This window comes from Patella vulgata, chromosome 5 (genome assembly GCF_932274485.2).
Source record: "Patella vulgata chromosome 5, xgPatVulg1.2, whole genome shotgun sequence".
NCBI lineage: Eukaryota > Metazoa > Mollusca > Gastropoda > Patellidae > Patella > Patella vulgata.
This window is the reverse complement of record NC_065883.2, coordinates 36,755,935-36,776,080: the sequence shown is the minus strand read 5'-3', so window position 1 is coordinate 36,776,080 and position 20,146 is coordinate 36,755,935. Positions and strand designations below refer to the sequence as shown.

At 36.5% G+C, this 20,146-nt stretch overlaps 1 protein-coding gene across 4 annotated transcripts in view; it reads right to left on the bottom strand.

The window, feature by feature from the left end:
- The window catches only part of LOC126821498 (1-phosphatidylinositol 4,5-bisphosphate phosphodiesterase beta-4), a 315,174-nt gene that overhangs the window by 225,875 nt on the left and 69,153 nt on the right, over nucleotides 1-20,146 (bottom strand). For all 4 annotated transcript variants that reach the window (XM_056100864.1, XM_056100865.1, XM_056100866.1 and 1 more), the window contains exons 5-6: nucleotides 19,945-20,082; nucleotides 18,408-18,487 (exon numbers count right to left, since the gene is read on the bottom strand). In XM_056100864.1, the coding sequence (XP_055956839.1) occupies nucleotides 18,408-18,487; nucleotides 19,945-20,082 (218 nt within the window). The remainder of the gene's footprint in view (nucleotides 1-18,407; nucleotides 18,488-19,944; nucleotides 20,083-20,146) is intronic.

Here is a 20,146-nt window from a genome sequence, read left to right as displayed (position 1 = left end):
TATTATTAGCCTTCACGCGAATCAATTCTTTTGAGGTCTTCCTTAGTCGATTTTTTAAACAGAAAATTGTTTTTGTATATCTATTGATCCTTCTTAATAAATTCTTATTTTTCCTATTTTCATAGTCGCATCAGCAGATGTCTGTGTCCCTGTATTTATTAAATGTATCGTGCTAGTATCTGCCGATGGTGTCTTGTGCACTATCCCGGGGAAAAAGGGGCTGTCGAGATGATCGTCATATAATTTTAAAGATTTATTACAATTCTTTATTTATTTACCAGCCTACTTCAAATACCGTTGTCATCAAACGTCACGCTGTCGTCATGTAAAGCAGTAATTATAGACTGGTGCTCTGTATTGGTCGAAAATTTATTAATGATGCCTAGTACTAGCCTATTTGTAATACTTGCGAAGGGAAGTTTAGTTATTGTACTGAGATCATAGTCATCGCCCAAACCAATGCTGGGTAGTAATTCTTCGTTAGACGTCATGCCTGCTAATTGAATCGATTGACAACAAAGTACAGTAAATCTGGACAATCGAGAGTAACCTTCGTTTCGATTAATTCCCGGTAGCAAATTTAAAATACGAAACAATTTGTTAAATTTCCTAACTTGGTAAAACTCGTCTTGGGCAATTCAACAACGATTTCACCAACCTTGCAAAATTAAAAGAACAAGCTAACAGTGAGGCTGATGTCCCCCGCCGAAATCCCCAAATAAATAGATGACACATATTAATTAATCGCACATCTATTTTTTTCCAAAGTATCAAGCAATCAAACTGATTATCAACTATACACTAAGTTTCATCACTCTCTATCAGATAGAATCAAAGTTATCTTGTCCCAAAGCAGGAAATTGCTTATCTCTGCTTAGATTTAGATCGATATGTTAATCATTGAACTCAGTCAAGACGAACATCTACATCAAGTTTAAACATTCTACCTCAATTAGAAGAAGAGTTGTTCAACTCAGTCAAGACGAACATCTACATCAAGTTTAAACATTCTACCTGCCGTCTTCATTAGCCCAGTACAGGAGCAGAACAGTAGGACGTTAAACCCCATTTCATTTCATTTCATTTTCAATTAGAAAAAGAGTTTGACCAATCAAAGCAGAAAATTCTGATCATCAAACTTAGTCAAGGTATTGATGTAATGAAACTATACACCAAGTTTCATCACTCTCACTTAATTAGAACTAAAGTTATCGTGTTCCAAAGCATCAACCAATCAAATTGCTTATCTCTGCTTACCCTAAGCAGAAAATGCTATCTTCGCACTCCATCAAGGCATTGACCTCATAAACCCCTACACCAAGTTTGAACATTCTAGCTCAATTAGAAGGAGGGTTATTGTGTTCCAAAGTCTCGGCCAATCAAATTGCTTATCGCTCTGCTTACCCTGAGCAGAAAATGCTCATTATCGAACTTAGTCAAGGTATTGATGTAATGAAACTATACACCAAGTTTCATCACTCACTTAATTGGAACTAAAGTTATCGTGTCCCAATGCATCAACCAATCAAATTGCTTATCTTTGCTTACCCTAAGCAGAAAATGCTTATCTTCACACTCCATCAAGGCATTGACCTAATAAACACCTAAACCAAGTTTGAACATTCTAGCTCAATTAGAAGGAGGGTTATTGTGTTCCAAAGTCTCGGCCAATCAAATTGCTTATCGCTCTGCTTACCCTGAGCAAAAAATGCTCATCATCGAACTTAGTCAAGGAATTGATGTAATGAATATACACCAAGTTTCATCACTCTCAGTTAATTGGAACTAAAGTTATCGTGTCCCAAAGCATCAACCAATCAAATTGCTTATCTTTGCTTATCCTAAGCAGAAAATGCTTATCTTCACACTCCATCAAGGCATTGACCTAATAAACACCTACACCAAGTTTGAACATTCTAGCTCAATTAGAAGGAGGGTTATTGTGTTCCAAAGTCTCGGCCAATCAAATTGCTTATTGCTCTGCTTACCCTGAGCAGAAAATGCTCATTATCAAACTTAGTCAAGGTATTGATGTAATGAAACTATACACCAAGTTTCATCTCTCTCATTCAATTAGAACTAAAGTTATTGTGTCCCAAAGCATCAACCAATCAAATTGCTTATCTCTGCTTACCCTAAGCCGAAAATGCTCATCTTCGAACTCCATCAAGGCATTGACCTAATAAACACCTACACCAAGTTTGAACATTCTAGGTCAATTAGAAGGAGAGTTATTGTGTCCCAAAAAGTGTGACGGACAGACGGACGGATGGACAGACCCATTTTAATAGTCCCCTGCTTTCTTCAAAAGGCGGGGGACAAAAAATACTGGTTGTACTCTTATCTTGCCCAACACACGTTATTGGGAGATGTGAAATCGCCGAAACTAAACGACAATAATTTTTAGAAGTTTTCACGCAGTTAGCCATCCAATTATATTGAAAGACAAAGAGAGAGAGAGAGAAATGGGGTTTAACGTCCACTCGACACAAACTAGGTCATTTCGGGACTAACATATGGTTTAATTTTATTTACATAATTTGCTTGCGCGAAGGGGTCTTTAGCAGTGGGAGGAAACCGGAGGACCCGGAGAAAACCCACGAGGTTGGACAGGCGACCCTACTCCTTGCCACGTACAACCGGGGATTCGAAACCACGCCAGTCGACTCAATGACAGACTTTATGATACAGTGCGCGCACGCTAACCATTCAGCCATCCAACCCCCCATTGAAAGACAAACGCGGGATGAAAAAAGTTTTAACATGTCTTTATATACCATTTGATGTTGTGACAATACCACGTGCATGGCCCTGTTAGTGAATATTTGCTCCGAGCACGTGCTCCGAGCCTGTTTCGTCATCATTGAGAAATTCGTCTTTGCACAGTCAACACCTCTCCAGGTAAGACCAAATTCCTTAGAGACTCAATTGGACTGCTCGGGGCACCCTAGTTGTGGACACTCAAGGTCACAATTTTGATCCAATTTCGATGAAACTTGAAATACATGTTTATAACCCAAAGATATTGGTTCCTGTCGATATTCGCGAATATTGTAACTTCCTGAATTATAGCCCTTGATTGAACAAAAAATCACGTTTTTAGCTTGTGGTCCCTGTCTGTAGAGGTCACAATTTTTATCCGAATTTAAAAAAAAGTGTGAATATATCACCATTACACACTAAGATCTTCGTTCCTTTTGATAATCGCGGATACCCAAATTTAACTTCCTAGATTATGGCCCCTGATTGTTCGAAAAATCACATTTTTAGCTTGCGGATTCTCTAGACGTCACAATTTTTTTCCGATTTTAAAAACCGTTTAAATACATCACCATTCCACCATAATGAAGATTAAGTCGTATTTCGGGAAAATCGAAATGAAACTGCCCAACAAAATGGACGCTCTTTGTATGCCAATTGTGTAGAAGTGTGTAATACGAGGGTTGTGGACACTCTAGAGGTAACAATTTTCATCCGATTTTGATGAAACTTAAAACATACATGTATCTCTATATCCCAAAGATCTGAGTCCCTTTTAATATTTGCACATTTCGGGCCATAACTTTCTGGATTTTTGCCCCTGATTGTACAAAAAATCATGTTTGTTTTTTAGCTTGTTCCCTATCCATCTGTTGCAAAATGTGGGCGTATCCTGTCTGGCAGCCGCTGGTTAACTATTATAGTGAGAACTGCCAACTCGTTATCGAATCTCCCATAATGTATCTTTAAGTAATTATCAGAAAATCATTAGTGTAAATAAGATTTTTTGAAGTGATCAAGGGCCATAACTCCGGCAGTAATTATCGGAAATAGCTGAAAATCAATAGGCGTCTTCGTCTCATTATATTAAACACTGTGCATAAATTTAACGTCAATTTGATATTTACTTTGACCTCTAGATGGTCCACAAGATTTTTTGAAGTGATCAAGGGCCATAATTATCGGAAATCGCTGAAAATCAATAGGCTTTTTCGTCTCATTACCTTAAACAATGTGTATAAATTTAAAGTCAATCAGATATTAACTTTAGCCTCTAGAGCGTCCACAATTGCCGACAGGGCCGACAACAATATACGACCACATTTCAATATGGGCGTATAAAAAATGCATATGTTTATATTTATTTTTTCATGTCAACGATTAAGTTATTCGTTATTTACTTAATGGACGATGTTTTATTTTAAAATTAATGAAATTGCACCTGTTTATTAAATGTAATTTAACGTCCTACTTCGAACTGGTCTAATGAAGACGGGCATATGCCACACAGTGTACTATGAGGGAAATTTTACCCGGGCAGAGGTGCTAAGGCCTACTCTTATGTCGAATTCCAACTGCCAAGGGATCTTTTACGTGCATGCCAATGTGTACACAGCACCTCGGTTTTTTGTCACATCCAAACGACTAGACAGCTGTCCTTGTCAGGCCCTCACTGAATAGGGGAAACACACCGGAAATGCAGGGAACGAATCACCTGTTTATTACAATGCACATGTTTATTACAAATGTGTAATGCTCTACTCGTATATACATTCCACTTGACTTAACAATTAATCAACAGGGTTAAGATTGTTGATTGGGTAATCAAGTTCTGGTTTATTTATATTATTAAAGAAAATGACAGAGCTGAAACAGGCTGCAAATGATAGTTTTGATGAACTGAGAAGTGTTGCGTCAAGCATTACACACTTGAAAGAAATGTGCAATTTCGTTGATTTTAAAATAAAACATAGTGCAGTAAGTAAATCTGCAATAACTTAATAGTTGGCATGAAAAAATGAATAAAAACATTATGCAATTTGTTTTGTTAAAGCATTAATTTTAAAATAAATATAATCGACAATAATAGTAAGTGCAGGGGGACTGCACCACACAAAATTTACACAAAAACAAATACACGGACAAGACATCATACTCAGAAAAACACAAACAGACTAACAATTAAAAAAAAGTGAATGGATCCGGGGGCTAGCCGTAAGCGTCCACTGCGCTGTACAGTCCCGGGTCTGTAGTGACACAGACTTCACTCAAATTTGAAAACAATAAGGAATGCAACCCAAAAAAACCATTGTGTAATGCCAGTATGAGTCATGATCTGCTATATACCACAAGAAATACAAATGCAAGCATATGTAGTAAAATTCAAATATACAAGTAACCACATCGGTGAAATGTACAAAATAGTCTAAATATAAATCAGTCAAGAAAAGTTTCAGTATTCAAATTTCAATGGAATTGAGGTATATCCAATACATGATATAGGGTACATGTTCTATCCGTCACAAAAACAAAATTGAAAACAAAGAAGCGAATAGGAAATGTAGACTGTCCCGAAAGACAGCCATCTGCTGACTGAGTGACGTTATTCTGAGAACGACGCCATAACTTAGAAGGTGATAAAAAATCACAATAAAAAGGGCGATAATCCAGATAAAACAACGTTAAAAGCTTAATAAACCATAAGTTTTAGCAACCAATCGGAATTATTAAGTTATGTAACTGTACAATTTATAATATATTAAATTAATATCCCACACAAGAAATGCAAAACAGGTATGCTGAAGAAATCGTACTATGTAAGTGTATTTATAAAGGCATAACAATAAGGGGGATAACTCAGACAGGGTTAGGTAACGACAGAAAATTAAGATAAAATTTGACTTGGATCATTATCCAATATGTAATAGGTTATATACTTATAAGAAATGTCAAACTTGGTATGTTGAAGAAATGAAAGTTTTGAAATTTCTTTTAAAATGCGTAATTGTGTGCCGCCTTTGGCAGTGCATTTAGAGTAAAGAGATTTTATTCGAGAAAGGAATAGTTCTTTATTGTTACATATTGTCAAAAATAGTAATGCCTGTGAACAGAAAACACTATACAGCGTGGTATCTAGTATGTTACTATAGATTGACGGATATTTTACTACTTCAAAACCAAATTTGGCCGTTTCGTCGAAAATACCGACATTAAATTTATTGTTAATTATATTGATGTCCAGGTCAAGAACAGATGCATTTACAGTGCCGGAATTTTCTTTATTTAATATTAGTTCAGGAGGATATATTTCACTTTTATATTCGTTGAAATTTCCGTTATCATTGATAGGTGTTATGTCATCAATGTATCGGGAGGTTTAGACTTTTAGCTACTTTGTAATCTGTTTTTCTTTTATGGTCTTGAAAATCAAATTCATATTTATATAAATGTGTATTTGGCATAAATGGGGTGGGGTCAGTTCCCATCGGTAAACCAATAGTTTGTTGTATTATCTGATCCCCAACCTCAAATATGGCATTGTCAATAAGGAAATGTATGATGTTTTGAAATTTTTCTTTAAGAAAAACACAGTTTATAATCTATTTAGCATCTTCTCCATAAACAGCCATCAAGTTTTATCTATAAACCAATCCAAATTATCTTTAAGATCTGCATGTTGAAGCATAGTATACAAAGTAGAAAAATCTAACGTTTCTATTGTTGTTGGGGGTCACAATTCTATGGAATACAATTACTGCTTTTTACTGAGCGACGTTTCGACTAGGCTTCTCTAGTCATTATCAAGCTATGATAAAAAATGAAAATATGACAGGACAATATATACATGTACACAACAATGCTTAGTTAATGCTGACAAACCAGGGATCTCCCTTCATTGATCAGATACGAAGAACAGAAGGAAAATATGTACATGTATGTAATAATCTTACGTTCTTGATGCGATGCAGGGATGCTGATATAGTACCCAAGGGCCTAATTATCAAATCACCAATCACCTCACCTGCTGCATCGAAAATACTCGCCAAAGCAAACAAATGCTTGGTCCGCGAGAGGATCGAGCACAATAGAAATGAGAAGCACCGCTTATTCACTCTTTCTGAACAACAGCGTATTCAGCTCCAATCCATACTGTCTCCTAAAGATTACGACACAGTGGGAGAAAAACAAATCAGTTCGAATGCCCTGTTGGATGGAACTGTCAGAAAGCGGCAGGTGGATAAATTCAACAACCTCAGATCCCCATTACCACAGCGTCCAGTTTCAAATAGTACCAGACAATCAAGAGAAGAATACTTAACGAAAACAGTAGTCAACCTTAGTGACCAAGACTTAACCGATGACGAAATTACCATTCTATCAAGGGGATTAAAGTTTGCACCGACCACAAAGTCCCTGAACCATGACACCTATAATGTCAACATTGAGAAAGGATTACGTCAACTCGCTCCAGGTGGTAAAGTCGATTACCTAAGGCACCAAATAACTGAAATACTAGCAAAAGCATCCACCAAGCAGCAGACGACCAATGTTTCCTGCAAAGAAAGGAAAGCCCTGAATGACCTAAAAGACGACAGATCTATCACAATTGTTTCCGCTTCAAACATCCACCGTAACCCCAACTTGCTTCTTTAGGCAAGTGGATGATACCTTTGTTATTATCAATCAACAAGTTGATCCAGAAACACTGTTACAACACCTCAACAGGCAACACCCACGTATAAAATTCACAATGGAAACCGAAAATGATAACCAACTACCCTTCCTTGATGTTTGTGTATCTAAAACCAACAACTCGATCCGTACCAGTGTCTATAGGAAACCAACCCACACCGACCAATACATTCACTTCAAATCTAATCACCCGAATAGCGTCAAATCGGCCACAATTTCAACTCTGGTGAACCGTGCGAAAAAGATATGTGATCCTGAGAGCCTCTCCAAGGAAAATGATCATCTCAAACATGTCTTCACAAATTTCAACGGCCATCCAGGGAAGTTTGTGACAAACACCATCAACAAGACCCTGTCGGCGATTGCAGCTAAATCCAAAACCCTGACTGCCCCAGTCAGAATCTTCCTTCCTTTCAACGGCAAAGTCTCCTACCAAATCAAACGGCTACTAATGCAACAACCAGAAATAAATGTAACTTTCACAAAAAGCAACAGCACTAAAGATATATTAAGAGCCAATGGTAAACAAAATCCTACACAACCACCACAACCAAAGGAATGTGTTTATCAAATAGTATGCAATTGTGGGATTGCATACATCGGGGAGACAAAGCGACCACTAAATAAAAGGATAGATGACCACAAGTTGAAAGCAGCAACCAACAACTCAGCTGTAGCTGAACATTTGAACTCCAACCCTCGCCACAGAGTCCAATGGTCCAACGTAAAACCACTATGCAAGAATATAAGCAACTAGAGAGCGCGCCGATTGCATGAAGCCATTCAAATACGACGACACAAACCAACGATGAACAGAGATCAAGGATTGTTCCTCCCCAGGGCGTATGATATTCTTATCACATAATCAATGGCTAAGCATAATTCTTTTTTTAATCATATTTAATACCTATCATTATTCCAGTAATAATTTTAAGTTTGTAATAACCATCATAATTTGCAACAAGCGGTTGCCATGCAAGATACGACCACATTTTGCAAGAGATGGACAGAGAACAAGCTAAAAAAAAGAAGTGATTTTTTCGTACAATCAAGGGCCATAATTCAGGAAGTTACAATCCGATATGCATGAATATTAAAAGGAACCAAGATCGTTGGGTTATAAACATGTATTTCAAGTTACATCAAAATCGAATCAAAATTGTGTCCACTCTCTAGAGATTCCAAAACCTTGATATACAATATATTTACAATATTTGCGTACGAGGGGCAGCCATTTTGTCCGGCAGTTTTGGTCAGATTTGTACGAAATTCGGACTCAACCATCATAAGGGTTTGACAGGGATATATTCAAACATTTTTTAAAATCGGATAAAAATTGTGACATCTAGAGGGATCACATCCTAAAAACGCGACTTTTCGTACAATCAAGGGCCATAATTCAGGAAGTTATGATCCAAAATGTGCTTATATCGAAAGGAACCAAGATCGGTTGGTTATAAATATGTATTTCAAGTTTCATCAAAATGGGATCAAAACTGTGACCTCTATAGGGTCCACAACCATATTTTTACGCTATTTGAGAACGAACGGCGGCCATTTTGTCTGTCAATTTTGGGCCAATTTTCACGAAATTCGAACTCAGTCGTCCTTAGGGTGTAACGGTGACATAATAATACGTGTTTTTAAATCGGATAAAAATTATGACCTTTAGGGTCCAGAAGCTAAAAACGCGATTCTTCGTACAATCAGGGACCATAATTCAGGAAGTTAAGGTTTGATATGCGTGAATATCGAAAGGAACCGAGAACTTTGGGTTATAAAATTACATTTCAAGTTTCAACAAAATCGGATAAAAATTGTGATCTCTATAGGGTCCACAACCTTGATATACCATATTTTTACGCTATTTGAGAACAAACGGCGGCCATTTTGTCTGTACATTTTGGGCCGATTTTCATGAAATTGGACCTCAGCTGTTTTTAGTGTGTAACGGTGATATAATAATGCGTTTTTTTAAATCAGATAAAAATTATGACCTCTATTGGTTCCACAAGCTAAAAACGTGATTTTTCGTACAATCAGGGGCCATAATTCAGCGTGAATATCGAAAGGAACCGAGATCTTTGGGTTATAAACTTACATTTCAAGTTTCAACAAAATCGGATAAAAATTGTGACCTCTATAGGGTCCACAACCTTGATATACCATATTTTTACGCTATTTGAGAACGAACGGCAGCCATTTTGTCTGTCAATTTTGGGCTGATTTTCACGAAATTCTAACTCAGTCGTCCTTAGGGTGTAACGGTGATATAATAGAACGTTTTTTTAAATCGGATAAAAATTATGACTTCTATAGGGTCCACAAGCTAAAAACGTGATTTTTCGTACAATCAGGGGCCATAATTCAGGAAGTTACTGTCCGATATGCGCAAATATCGAAAGGAACTCAGATCTTTGGGTTATAAACTTACATTTCAAGTTTCAACAAAATCGGATAAAAAATTGTGACCTCTATAGGGTCCACAAGCTAAAAACGTGATTTTTCGTACAAACAGGGGCCATAATCCATGAAGTTTCGATCCGATACATGCTAATATTGAAAGCAGCCGAGATCTTTTGGGGATAAACCTATATTTCAAGTTTCGTAAAAATCGGACAAGAATTATGACCTGTAGAGAGTCCACAAACAAATTGTGGACGGACGGACGGACAGGGGCGATGACAATATATGTCCACATGAAAATGTGGGCGTATAAAAATGATAATTAATAATTCCCAACTATTTTTGCTTATCAGGCCTGCTGTTATTGTAATTTAATGCACTCAATAGTTCTAATCCTGCCTTTCTTCATCACTATAACATCCAGTGAAGTACCACTCAATATTTTAAATTGTCAGCCTTCAGGGGACTATTGATCAATTGTGCAGTCATTGTTCTAAGGGTTTTTCGTATATCAGTAGAATCACTCGCATCAACATGCACATATCAATTATTTTTTGTCATAACACCAATCAAATCTCATCTTCTTGGGATGTTGTCATTATCAAATCCTCATCAAATCGTTGTAAATACTCCACAACAATCTATTCTTTTACTAGGTATAGGCAAGCAAATTTTTAAAGTGAATAAAAACACATAATTACGGTATCAATAGTTTCATTTTGCTAAGATAAAAACATCCTGAAAATTTCAACTGATTATCTCTAGTAGTTTGTGAAATATGGCCAGTTACAGGATTTGGGGTACCCACCAACTTCGGACATAGCAAAAATAAGTAGTTTTGACCCCCCATATATCAAAAAGTAAGCTTTTTACACGACTGCAACTTCTTTAACATAGAGTACTTACTGCCTAGTTGGAATAAATGCAAGGAAATGCCTGTGTCTTCACTACTGTTGAAACTGTTGACCCTTTAAAATGACATTTTTTAGCCACTGCCCATGACAAAATCTGCTTCTGGAGCCATTTGACCCCTCCATAAAATTAATTCTAAGTGTACCGTACCGCAGGTTTTTCCTTCCACATATCAGCTGACAATGGCCCCCATAGTAACCCTAATTCTTTTGACAGCCTTGAAAAGGCCCTAAAGAAAGATATCAGACACAGAAAATGGTCCCAGCCACTGTTTTGCTCCGCAGGAGCAAAAAAGCCGAAAAATGCCCGTTTTCATTAGCCCCGTCTCATATCACATCACCTTTACAGAAATGGATAATATATTTTTGTGTATTTGAGAAGTAAAATAAATAATTTCAAAATCCATGCTGTCTTTATTGTATTCATACTAAATTTATCACAGAAACATTTATAAATTCAATTCAAAGTGTGAAAAGAAATATTATTGAAGCCATGTGGTAAAATTTACATATTTATGAGCCTTTCCACCAATCAGGTATGTATATTTCGTCGACTTAGTCACGTGACAAAATACACATACCTGATTGGTGGAAAAGTAAACAGAAAGTAACTCAAGTCACAGGTCGAAAATGAAAACTACCCGTTACTGTTAAAAGACGTTTTCTAAATTCATGAAGACGATAGATAATTCAGAATCCTAGCTTCGCTGAATATGTATTCATATATCTAGCTGACTATTTTGCCAGAATGCTTGAATTCAGCCGTGAAAAAAATTAAAACCAGTGTTTTAAATTACACATCGTCAGAACACGCCAAATATAAATATATGGGGAATAGTTTACGGATATGCTTTACATAGTCTTATTCTTAATACGTTTATCAATAAAATCATGATTTTACTTACATATTTCTGCAATTAGAGGGAACAGAATGTTAAAAACCGAACAGCTATTTGACCAATGACGTCACTAGCGTACGGCAGTTAGCATGCTCTTGGCTTGCGCTACCTTGGAACAACAGGCGCCGGAGAAAACGGAAAAAATATAAAATCTAAAGATCATAACGAACATTTTTGTACCCAGTTTTTCTGTATTATTTTGATGGGTTCTATGCTTATTTTGCTTCTAAATTTGAGGTTTTATAAACTACTTAAAATTTTCGATTTTTTTGGCATCCAACGGGCCGGACAATGTGGTATGTGGTAAAAGCTCTACGGACATGCTAGAATATGGTAGCCAATACATTTTTCATTGAGAATTTGCAAGAGAGCGCTTTACGAAACTCTAGAACCCATGCTTTGCAAAAAACCAAAGTTGACATGGATTACGACCTTTGCGGCTGAACAATTCATTTAAAATTCCCTTTTTACTGTTTCTCTTGCAATAAATATATAAATAGTGTATCAGTGATAAAGAGAAAGAAAAGACGATTGCAAAGGTGTAATTTATTTTAAAATTGATATGATAGTTATTTAGTGATGATCATGGAAATATGACCATGTTTTCTACTAATTAGCGACAATGTCACACATTCCAGCGCTTTGTCTTAGCCGTTGCCTATACCTACTTTTACCTTTTGTGTTTATTTCAGTGAAAGGGGTCGTTGATAACATTTCATCCATTTTCATTTTCTTTCAACGTTTGTATTATTAAAACCCACTAATCATTGGTATACTCCACAACAACTTATCCATTAATCAATTAGTCAATTTTTAGGTTAATTGGTATTATTACTTATTAGCGTTAAATTAAATCAGATTACCTTTAGGTACACGTAATTAAGGGAGATCCCTGGTTTGTCAGCATTAACTAAGCATTGTTGTGTACATGTATATATTGTCCTGTCATATTTTCATTTTTTATCATAGCTTGATAATGACTAGAGAAGCCTAGTCGAAACGTCGCTCAGTAAAAAGCAGTAATTGTATTCCATAGAATTGTGACCTGTATACTCTAGTTCAATTACTAAATGCCATTGAAACAGTTCTATTGTTATTAACTTTTTTTATTGATTTTTTCTAAAGTGTCTACTATAGGTTTATTTCTATCAATTATGAAAAAACTATTAATTCCGGTATAGCTACGAAGTGTTCTGCACAAAATACCATGTTGGGTTTGGCATAATTTAAGTCCTTTGGTGATAGTCTTAGCTAATGGTTTCGTTTGGCAGATACTGGAGGATTATGTATTTCGGGTCTAACCTATAATTCAATATTATTTCATTAACTCGCTTGCGCGAAGGGGTGTTTAACAGCGGGACCCATTTAACAGTTAGATGAATCCGGGGGACCAGAGAAAACCCACTTTGTTTGACAGACGACGCCACACCTTGTCACTATCAAGCGGTAAGAGAGAGATGGGTCATTTGGGGAATAAAATATGGTTATTGTCACACTTGTTTTTCTAATTTTACGTTTGTTGTCTTGGAAACCAACTGCAACGCCAAAGAAGATGATTAATCTGAGTAGCAATATAAAATCTATTTATCGGTTGTAAAGGGAGATAACTGGGCAAACATTTCAATTGTCTGCAAAATATGGAATATTCGTTGCAATTATTATACTGATGTGCTGCTAACTGACGATATTAGGTTTGTATTTTATAATATTAGGTAGTATTTGATAAGTATTTGGTAGTATTGGGTTACTACTAGCTTGTTTTGGGTGGTATAGGGAGGCAAATGGAACAGCCAGACATCGGTATCCATTTGAAGTACATTTCCCACGATATAGCTCTCTATTTTTGAAAACTAGCGGCTCCCTGGCAGGATACGCCCACATTTTCGTGAGATGGATAGAGAACAAGCTAAAATGAAAGTGATTTTTCCTACAATCAAGGCTCATAATTCATGAAGTTATAATTGGATATGCGCAAATATCGAATGGAAGCAAGATCTTTGGGTTATAAACCTGCATTTCAAGTTTCATCAAAATCAGATTAAAATTGTGACCTCTACAGGGTCCACAACCTTGATATACAATATTTTTACACCATTCGCGGCGGCCATTTTGTTCGTCAGTTTTGGTTTGATTTTCAGGAAATTCAAACTCAACCATTATTACAGTGTAACAGTGATATAATCAAACAATTTTTTTTAAATCGGATAATTTATGACCTCCAGAGAGACAACAAACTAAAAGATAGGTTGCCAGGCAACAAAACATACGCCCACAGCAGCTAAATCATCCGAGCTGTCGACAAGGGTTCTCGCATATTTATTCCTTTGTAGGTAATAGTAATAATCAGATCAGATCATAAATTTTGTCGTTTGAGGGTTTACAAGCTTCTACAAACTGAAACAAGGTCTCAACTATGGAAGTAATCTACAGAAATTGTTGAAATTTGACAGGCATTGTTGGTTTTACTAATTTAAATAATGCATATAAATTTCATACAGATCACATGATCACTTTTGTCATTCAAACTTTCACAATCGCCATAACTCTAGAAATTATTGACGGAAATTGCTGAAATTCAATAGACCTGTTTCACAAATTTAAATGATGCATAAAAATTTCATACATATCGGATGATAACTTTCATCAATCGAGCATTAACAAGGTTTAACAAAGTAAAACAAGGGCAATAACTCTAGAAGTAATTATTGTAAATTGCTGGAATTTAATAGGCTTTTTCAGTCACAAGGATCAATAAAATGAAAAAAGGGGCATAACTCTAGACGTAATAAACGGAAATTACTGAAATTCAATAGGCTTCTTCGTTTCAGTAATCTTAATAATGCATATAAGTTTCAGAAAGATCGGATGATAACTTTTGACGTTAGAGCATTCACAAGGATTAATAAAGTGAAACAATGGCCATAACTCTAGACGTAATAAACTGGAATTGCTGAAATTCAATAGGCTTCTTCGTTTCACTAATCTAAATCATGCATATAAATTTCACAAAGATCGGGTGATAACTTTTGGCGTTAGAGCGTTCACAAGGTTCAATAAGTGAAACAAGGGCCATAACTCTAGGCGTAATAACCGGAAATTGCTGACGCTTCTTCGTTTTACTAATTTAAATAATGCATGTAAATGTCAGAAAGATCAGATGATAACTTTTGGAGTTAGAGCGTTCACAAGGTTCAATAAAGTGAAACAAGGGCCATAACTCTAGACGTAATAAACAGAAATTGTTTATATTCAATAGGCTTCTTCGTTTCACTTACTTAAATATTGCATATAAATTTCACAAAGATCGTATGTTAACTTTTGGCATTAGAGCCTTCACAAGGTTCAACAAAGTGAAACAAGGGCCATAACTCTAGACGTAATAAACGGAAATTATTGAAATTAAATAGGCTTTTTCATCTTACTAATGTAAACAACATATATCAATTTTAAAACAATTGGATGATAACTTTTGGCGTTAGAGCGTTCACAAGAAATTGTGGACGATGGATGGAAGGACCGACGGCAATATACGTCCACATTACAATGTGGGCGTATAAAAAGGCGATTTTTCGGACAATCAGGGGCCATAATTCAGGAAGTTACATTCCGATGGGCGCAAATATCGAAAGGAACAAAGATCTTTGGGTTATAAACATGCATGTCAAGTTTCATCAAAATCAGTTCAAAATTGTGACCTCTATAGGTTCCACAAGCTAAAACCGTGATTTTTCGTACAATCAGGGGCCATAATCCATGAAGTTTCAATCCGATACATGCCAATATCGAAAGCAACCAAGATCTTTTGGGGATAAACCAATATTTCAAGTTTCGTCAAAATCGGATAAGAATTGTGACCTGTAGCGAGTCCACAAACAGCTGTTGACGGACATGGGCGACGACAATATATAATGTGGGCGTATAAAAATCAAATGATATGTCTATTTTGCATCATTATGTTGTAGTATTGGGTAGTATGTGGTGATATTGAGGTGGTATTGGGTGGTATTGGGTAAATCGTCCAACCATTTAAGATTAATCTTACTGATTGACCAGCGGCTGCCAGGCAGGATACGCCCACATTTTCGAGAGATGGATAGAGAACAAGCTAAAAAGAAAGTGATTTTTCCTACAATCAAGGACCATAATTCAGGAAGTTATGGTCCAATATGCGCGAATATCGAAAGGAACCGAGATCTTTGGGGTATAAGCATACATTTCAAGTTTAAACCAAATCGGATAAAAATTGTGACCTCCACAGTGTTCACAAGCTGAAAACGTGATTTTTCGTACAATCAGGGGCCATAATCCACGTAGTTACGGTCCGATACATGCCAATATCGAAAGGAACCGAGATCTTAGGGTGATAAACCTACATTTCAAGTTTCATTGAAATCGGATAACCAATGGCTGCCAGGCAGGAAACGCCCACATTTTCGAGAGATGGATAGAGAACAAGCTAACAAGAAAGTGATTTTTCCTACAATCAAGGGCCATAATTCAGGAAATTACAATTCGATATGCGCATATATGAACGAACGGCAGCGATTTTGTCTGTCAATTTCGGGCCGATTTTCACGAAATTTGAACTCAGTCGTCCTCAGGGTGTAACGGTGATATAATAATACGTTTTTTTAAATCGAATAAAAATTATGACCTCTATAGAATCCACAAGCTAAAAACGCAATTTTTCGTACAATCAAGGGCCATAATTCAGGAAGTTACGGTCCGATATGTGCGAATATCGAAAGGAACCAAGATCTTTGGGTTATAAACTTACATTTCAAGTTTCAACAAAATCGGATAAAAATTGTGACCCCTATAGAGTCCACAACCTTGATATACCATATTCTTACGCTATTTGGGAACGAACGGCTGCCATTTTGTCTGTCAATTTTAGGCCGATTTTCACGAAATTCGAACTCAGTCATCCTTAGGGTGTAATGGTGATATAATAGAATGTTTTTTAAATCGGATAAAAATTATGACTTCTATAGGGTCGACAAGCTAAAAACGTGATTTTTCGTACAATCAGGGGCCATAATTCAGGAAGTTACTGTCCGATATGCGTAAATATCGAAAGGAACTGAGATCTTTGGGTTATAAACTTACATTTCAAGTTTCAACAAAATCGGATAAAAATTGTGACCTCTATAGGGTCCACAAGCTAAAAACGTGATTTTTCTTACAAACAGGGGCCATAATCCATGAAGTTTCGAACCGATACATGCCAAATCGAAAGCAGCCAAGATCTTTTGGGGATAAACCTATATTTCAAGTTTCGTCGAAATCGGATAAGAATTGTGACCTGTAGAGAGTCCACAAACAATTGTGGACGGACGGACAGGGGCGACGGCATAATACGTCCACATGAAAATGTGGGCGTATAAAAATTGTGACCTGTAGACTGTTCACAAACAATTGTGGATGGACGGACAGACAGGGGCAACGACAATATACGTCTACATGAAAATGTGGGCGTATAAAAAGGAAGCTACAAATACTTTCTAAGGTAAATATTGAATTAATTTAAATCCTACCAATTAAGGAGAACGGATTGTATTTTAGTATCGGTACATATTTACCAGCTTCATCATTTTAAAGGACAAGAAAGATAGGTTGCCAGGCAACAAAACATACACCCACAGCAGCTAAATCGTCCGAGCAGTTGACAAGGGTTGTCACATATTTATTCCTTTGTAGGTAATTAGGGGAATTTAATAGACAATTTCATAGAGATAACATTATAATTTTCGTCGTTTGAGGGTTCACAAGGTTCTAAAAACTAAAACAAGGGCCGTAACTGTGGAAGTAATCTACAGAAATTGTTCAAATTCGACAGGCTTTTTCATTTTACTAATTCAAATAATGCATATAAATTTCATACAGATCGGCTGATAACTTTTGTCGTTCGAACGTTCACAAAGTTCAACAAAGTAAATCAAGGGCCATAACTCTAGATGTAATTAACGGAAATTTGCTGAAACTCAATAGGCTTGTTCGTTTTACTAATTTAAATGATACATATAAATTTCATACAGATCGGATAATAACTTTTGTCGTTAGAGCATTTACAAAGTACAAAAAAGTGAAACAAGGGCCTAACTCACGGCGTAATTAATGGAAATTGCTGAAATTCAATAGGCTTCTTCGTTTCACTAATTTAAATGATGCATATTAACTTCAAACAGATTGGATGATAACTGTTGTCATTAGAACGTTCACAAGATTCAACAAAGTGAAACAAGGACCATAACTCTAGAAATTGCTGAAATTCAATAGGCTTCTTTGTTTTACTAATTTAAATGATGCATATAAATTTCATACAGATCGGTTGATAACTTTTGTCATTAGAGCGTTCACAAGATTCAACAAAGTGAAACAAGGGCCATAACTCTAGATGTGATAAATGGAAATTGCTGAAATTCAATAGACTTCTTTGTTTTACTAATTTAAATGATGCATATAAATTTCATACAGATTGGTTGATAACTTTTGTCGTTAGAGCGTTCACAAGATGCAACAAAGTGAAAAAAGGGCCATAACTCCAGAAGAAATTAACGGAAGTTATTGAAATTAAATAGGCTTCTTCATCTCACTAATGCAAACAACATATATCAATTTCAAAACAAACAGATGATAAATGTAGTCTGTAGAATGTTCACAAAAAATTGTAGACGGACGGAGGCGACCTGGGCGTATGAAAAAGTAATGTGTATACATGTACTTGTGATAAACTTACTGTTTTTTAAGTTGGGTCATAGGACATACATTATTAGCTTTTATATTTAATGTAATACTACGTAATCCTTCGACCCATACCTATAATAAATATACAATATAACTTATTTATAATTTATTAATGAGCAACTACACTACAGTATGCTTATTACAACTTTTCTATGAAACTGGGTATAATTTATCAAGTGTATATATCATTATGTGAATATCGAGTAACATGATGGCACTGAAATGGTGTTGATCTACAATAGGGTATAGGCTGTTGTTTTAATTAATATAAATGGCAACGTGAAGTTGGCACGTTATTCAGGATTCGGGATTCAGGAAAAACGAATAACAAGTCAGCACGTTAATTTGGGATTCAGCACTAAAACAGATCGGCTTACCTTGCATCTGACCATTTCCTCGCTACCTCTGACAGTAGGAGTAAGTGAATGTTGCAGGCCAACTAGCACGGAGACGACCATTTGTCAAGCGAGTAGGGTGCTGACTGGTTTGTTGGAGTGCACATAGCAGTCACCTGTTTTAATGCCGAATCGTGAATAACGACTCAGCTGATCGTACTGTCGTTACGGCCGGGGTTAGTGAGGGAATGGTCGAATGCAAGATAAGTTTGTCTGTTGTACTGCCAAATCCCCAATCCCGAATAACGTGCTGGCTTATTATTCGTTATTGGCGAATAACATAGGTGAGTGCGGGGGAGACTGCCCTGTGCACACGAACAAACGGGTCAACACCCTACTCGGTTGAAAAACGGTCGCCTGCTTGCTAGTCGGTCACCCAACATTCACTTACCCCGACAGTGGGAAGAAATGGTCGGATGGAAGATAGGCCGGTCTGTTTTACTGACGAATCCCGAACATGAATAACGTGCTGGCTCGTTATTCGGGATTCAAGGGTTTGGTAGTAAAACAGGTGACTGCTGGAGGGGACTGCCCCGTGCACTCCAACAAACCAGTCAACACCTACTCGCTTGACAAACGGTCATCTCCATGCTAGTCGGCCACCCAACGTTTTACACCTCTACGGTCGGAGGTAGCAAGGAAATGGTCGGATGGAAGATAGAACGGTCTGTTTCAATCAAGCAGGTGACTGTTGGAGAGGACTGCCCTGTGCACTCCAACAAACCATTCAACACCATACTCGCTTGACAAACGTTCACTTACCCCTACTGTCAAAGGTAGCAAAAAAATGGTCGGATGCAAGGTAGGCCGGTCTGTTTTAGTGCCGAATCCTGAATAACGTGCTGGCTCGTTATTCGTTATTCATGAATCCCACATACTGAGCTGGCTCATTATTCGAATCCTGAATAACATGCCAATTTATGTTGCCTATAAATGGTTGGTCTTTTATTCTAAATACCATAATATGTCATGTGTATAATACTTATTGTTCTAAATCAGTTACTGCTCAAAAAATGTTATGCTTATGATATGTACTGTGACTCAATTTAAGGAACTGTACTAGAAACTATCAAATAAAGCAATGACATATTGTGTGTTACATAATTTGATAATAAACACCACATTAAAATGTACCTTTGCTGTTTCTGCATCTCTTGCTATCATAGGTGTATAAGTTATATTTACAAGATCCAAACCACTGCATATTGTTACAGTACGAGATTCTAATGTTCCCGAACCTCTTTGTTCAAGTTCAGCAATTGCTTTCAAATCCTGAAATAAAAAGAAAATACATAGAAGCTTAGAGAACAGTAATCAATATTTCTTGTATCACTTT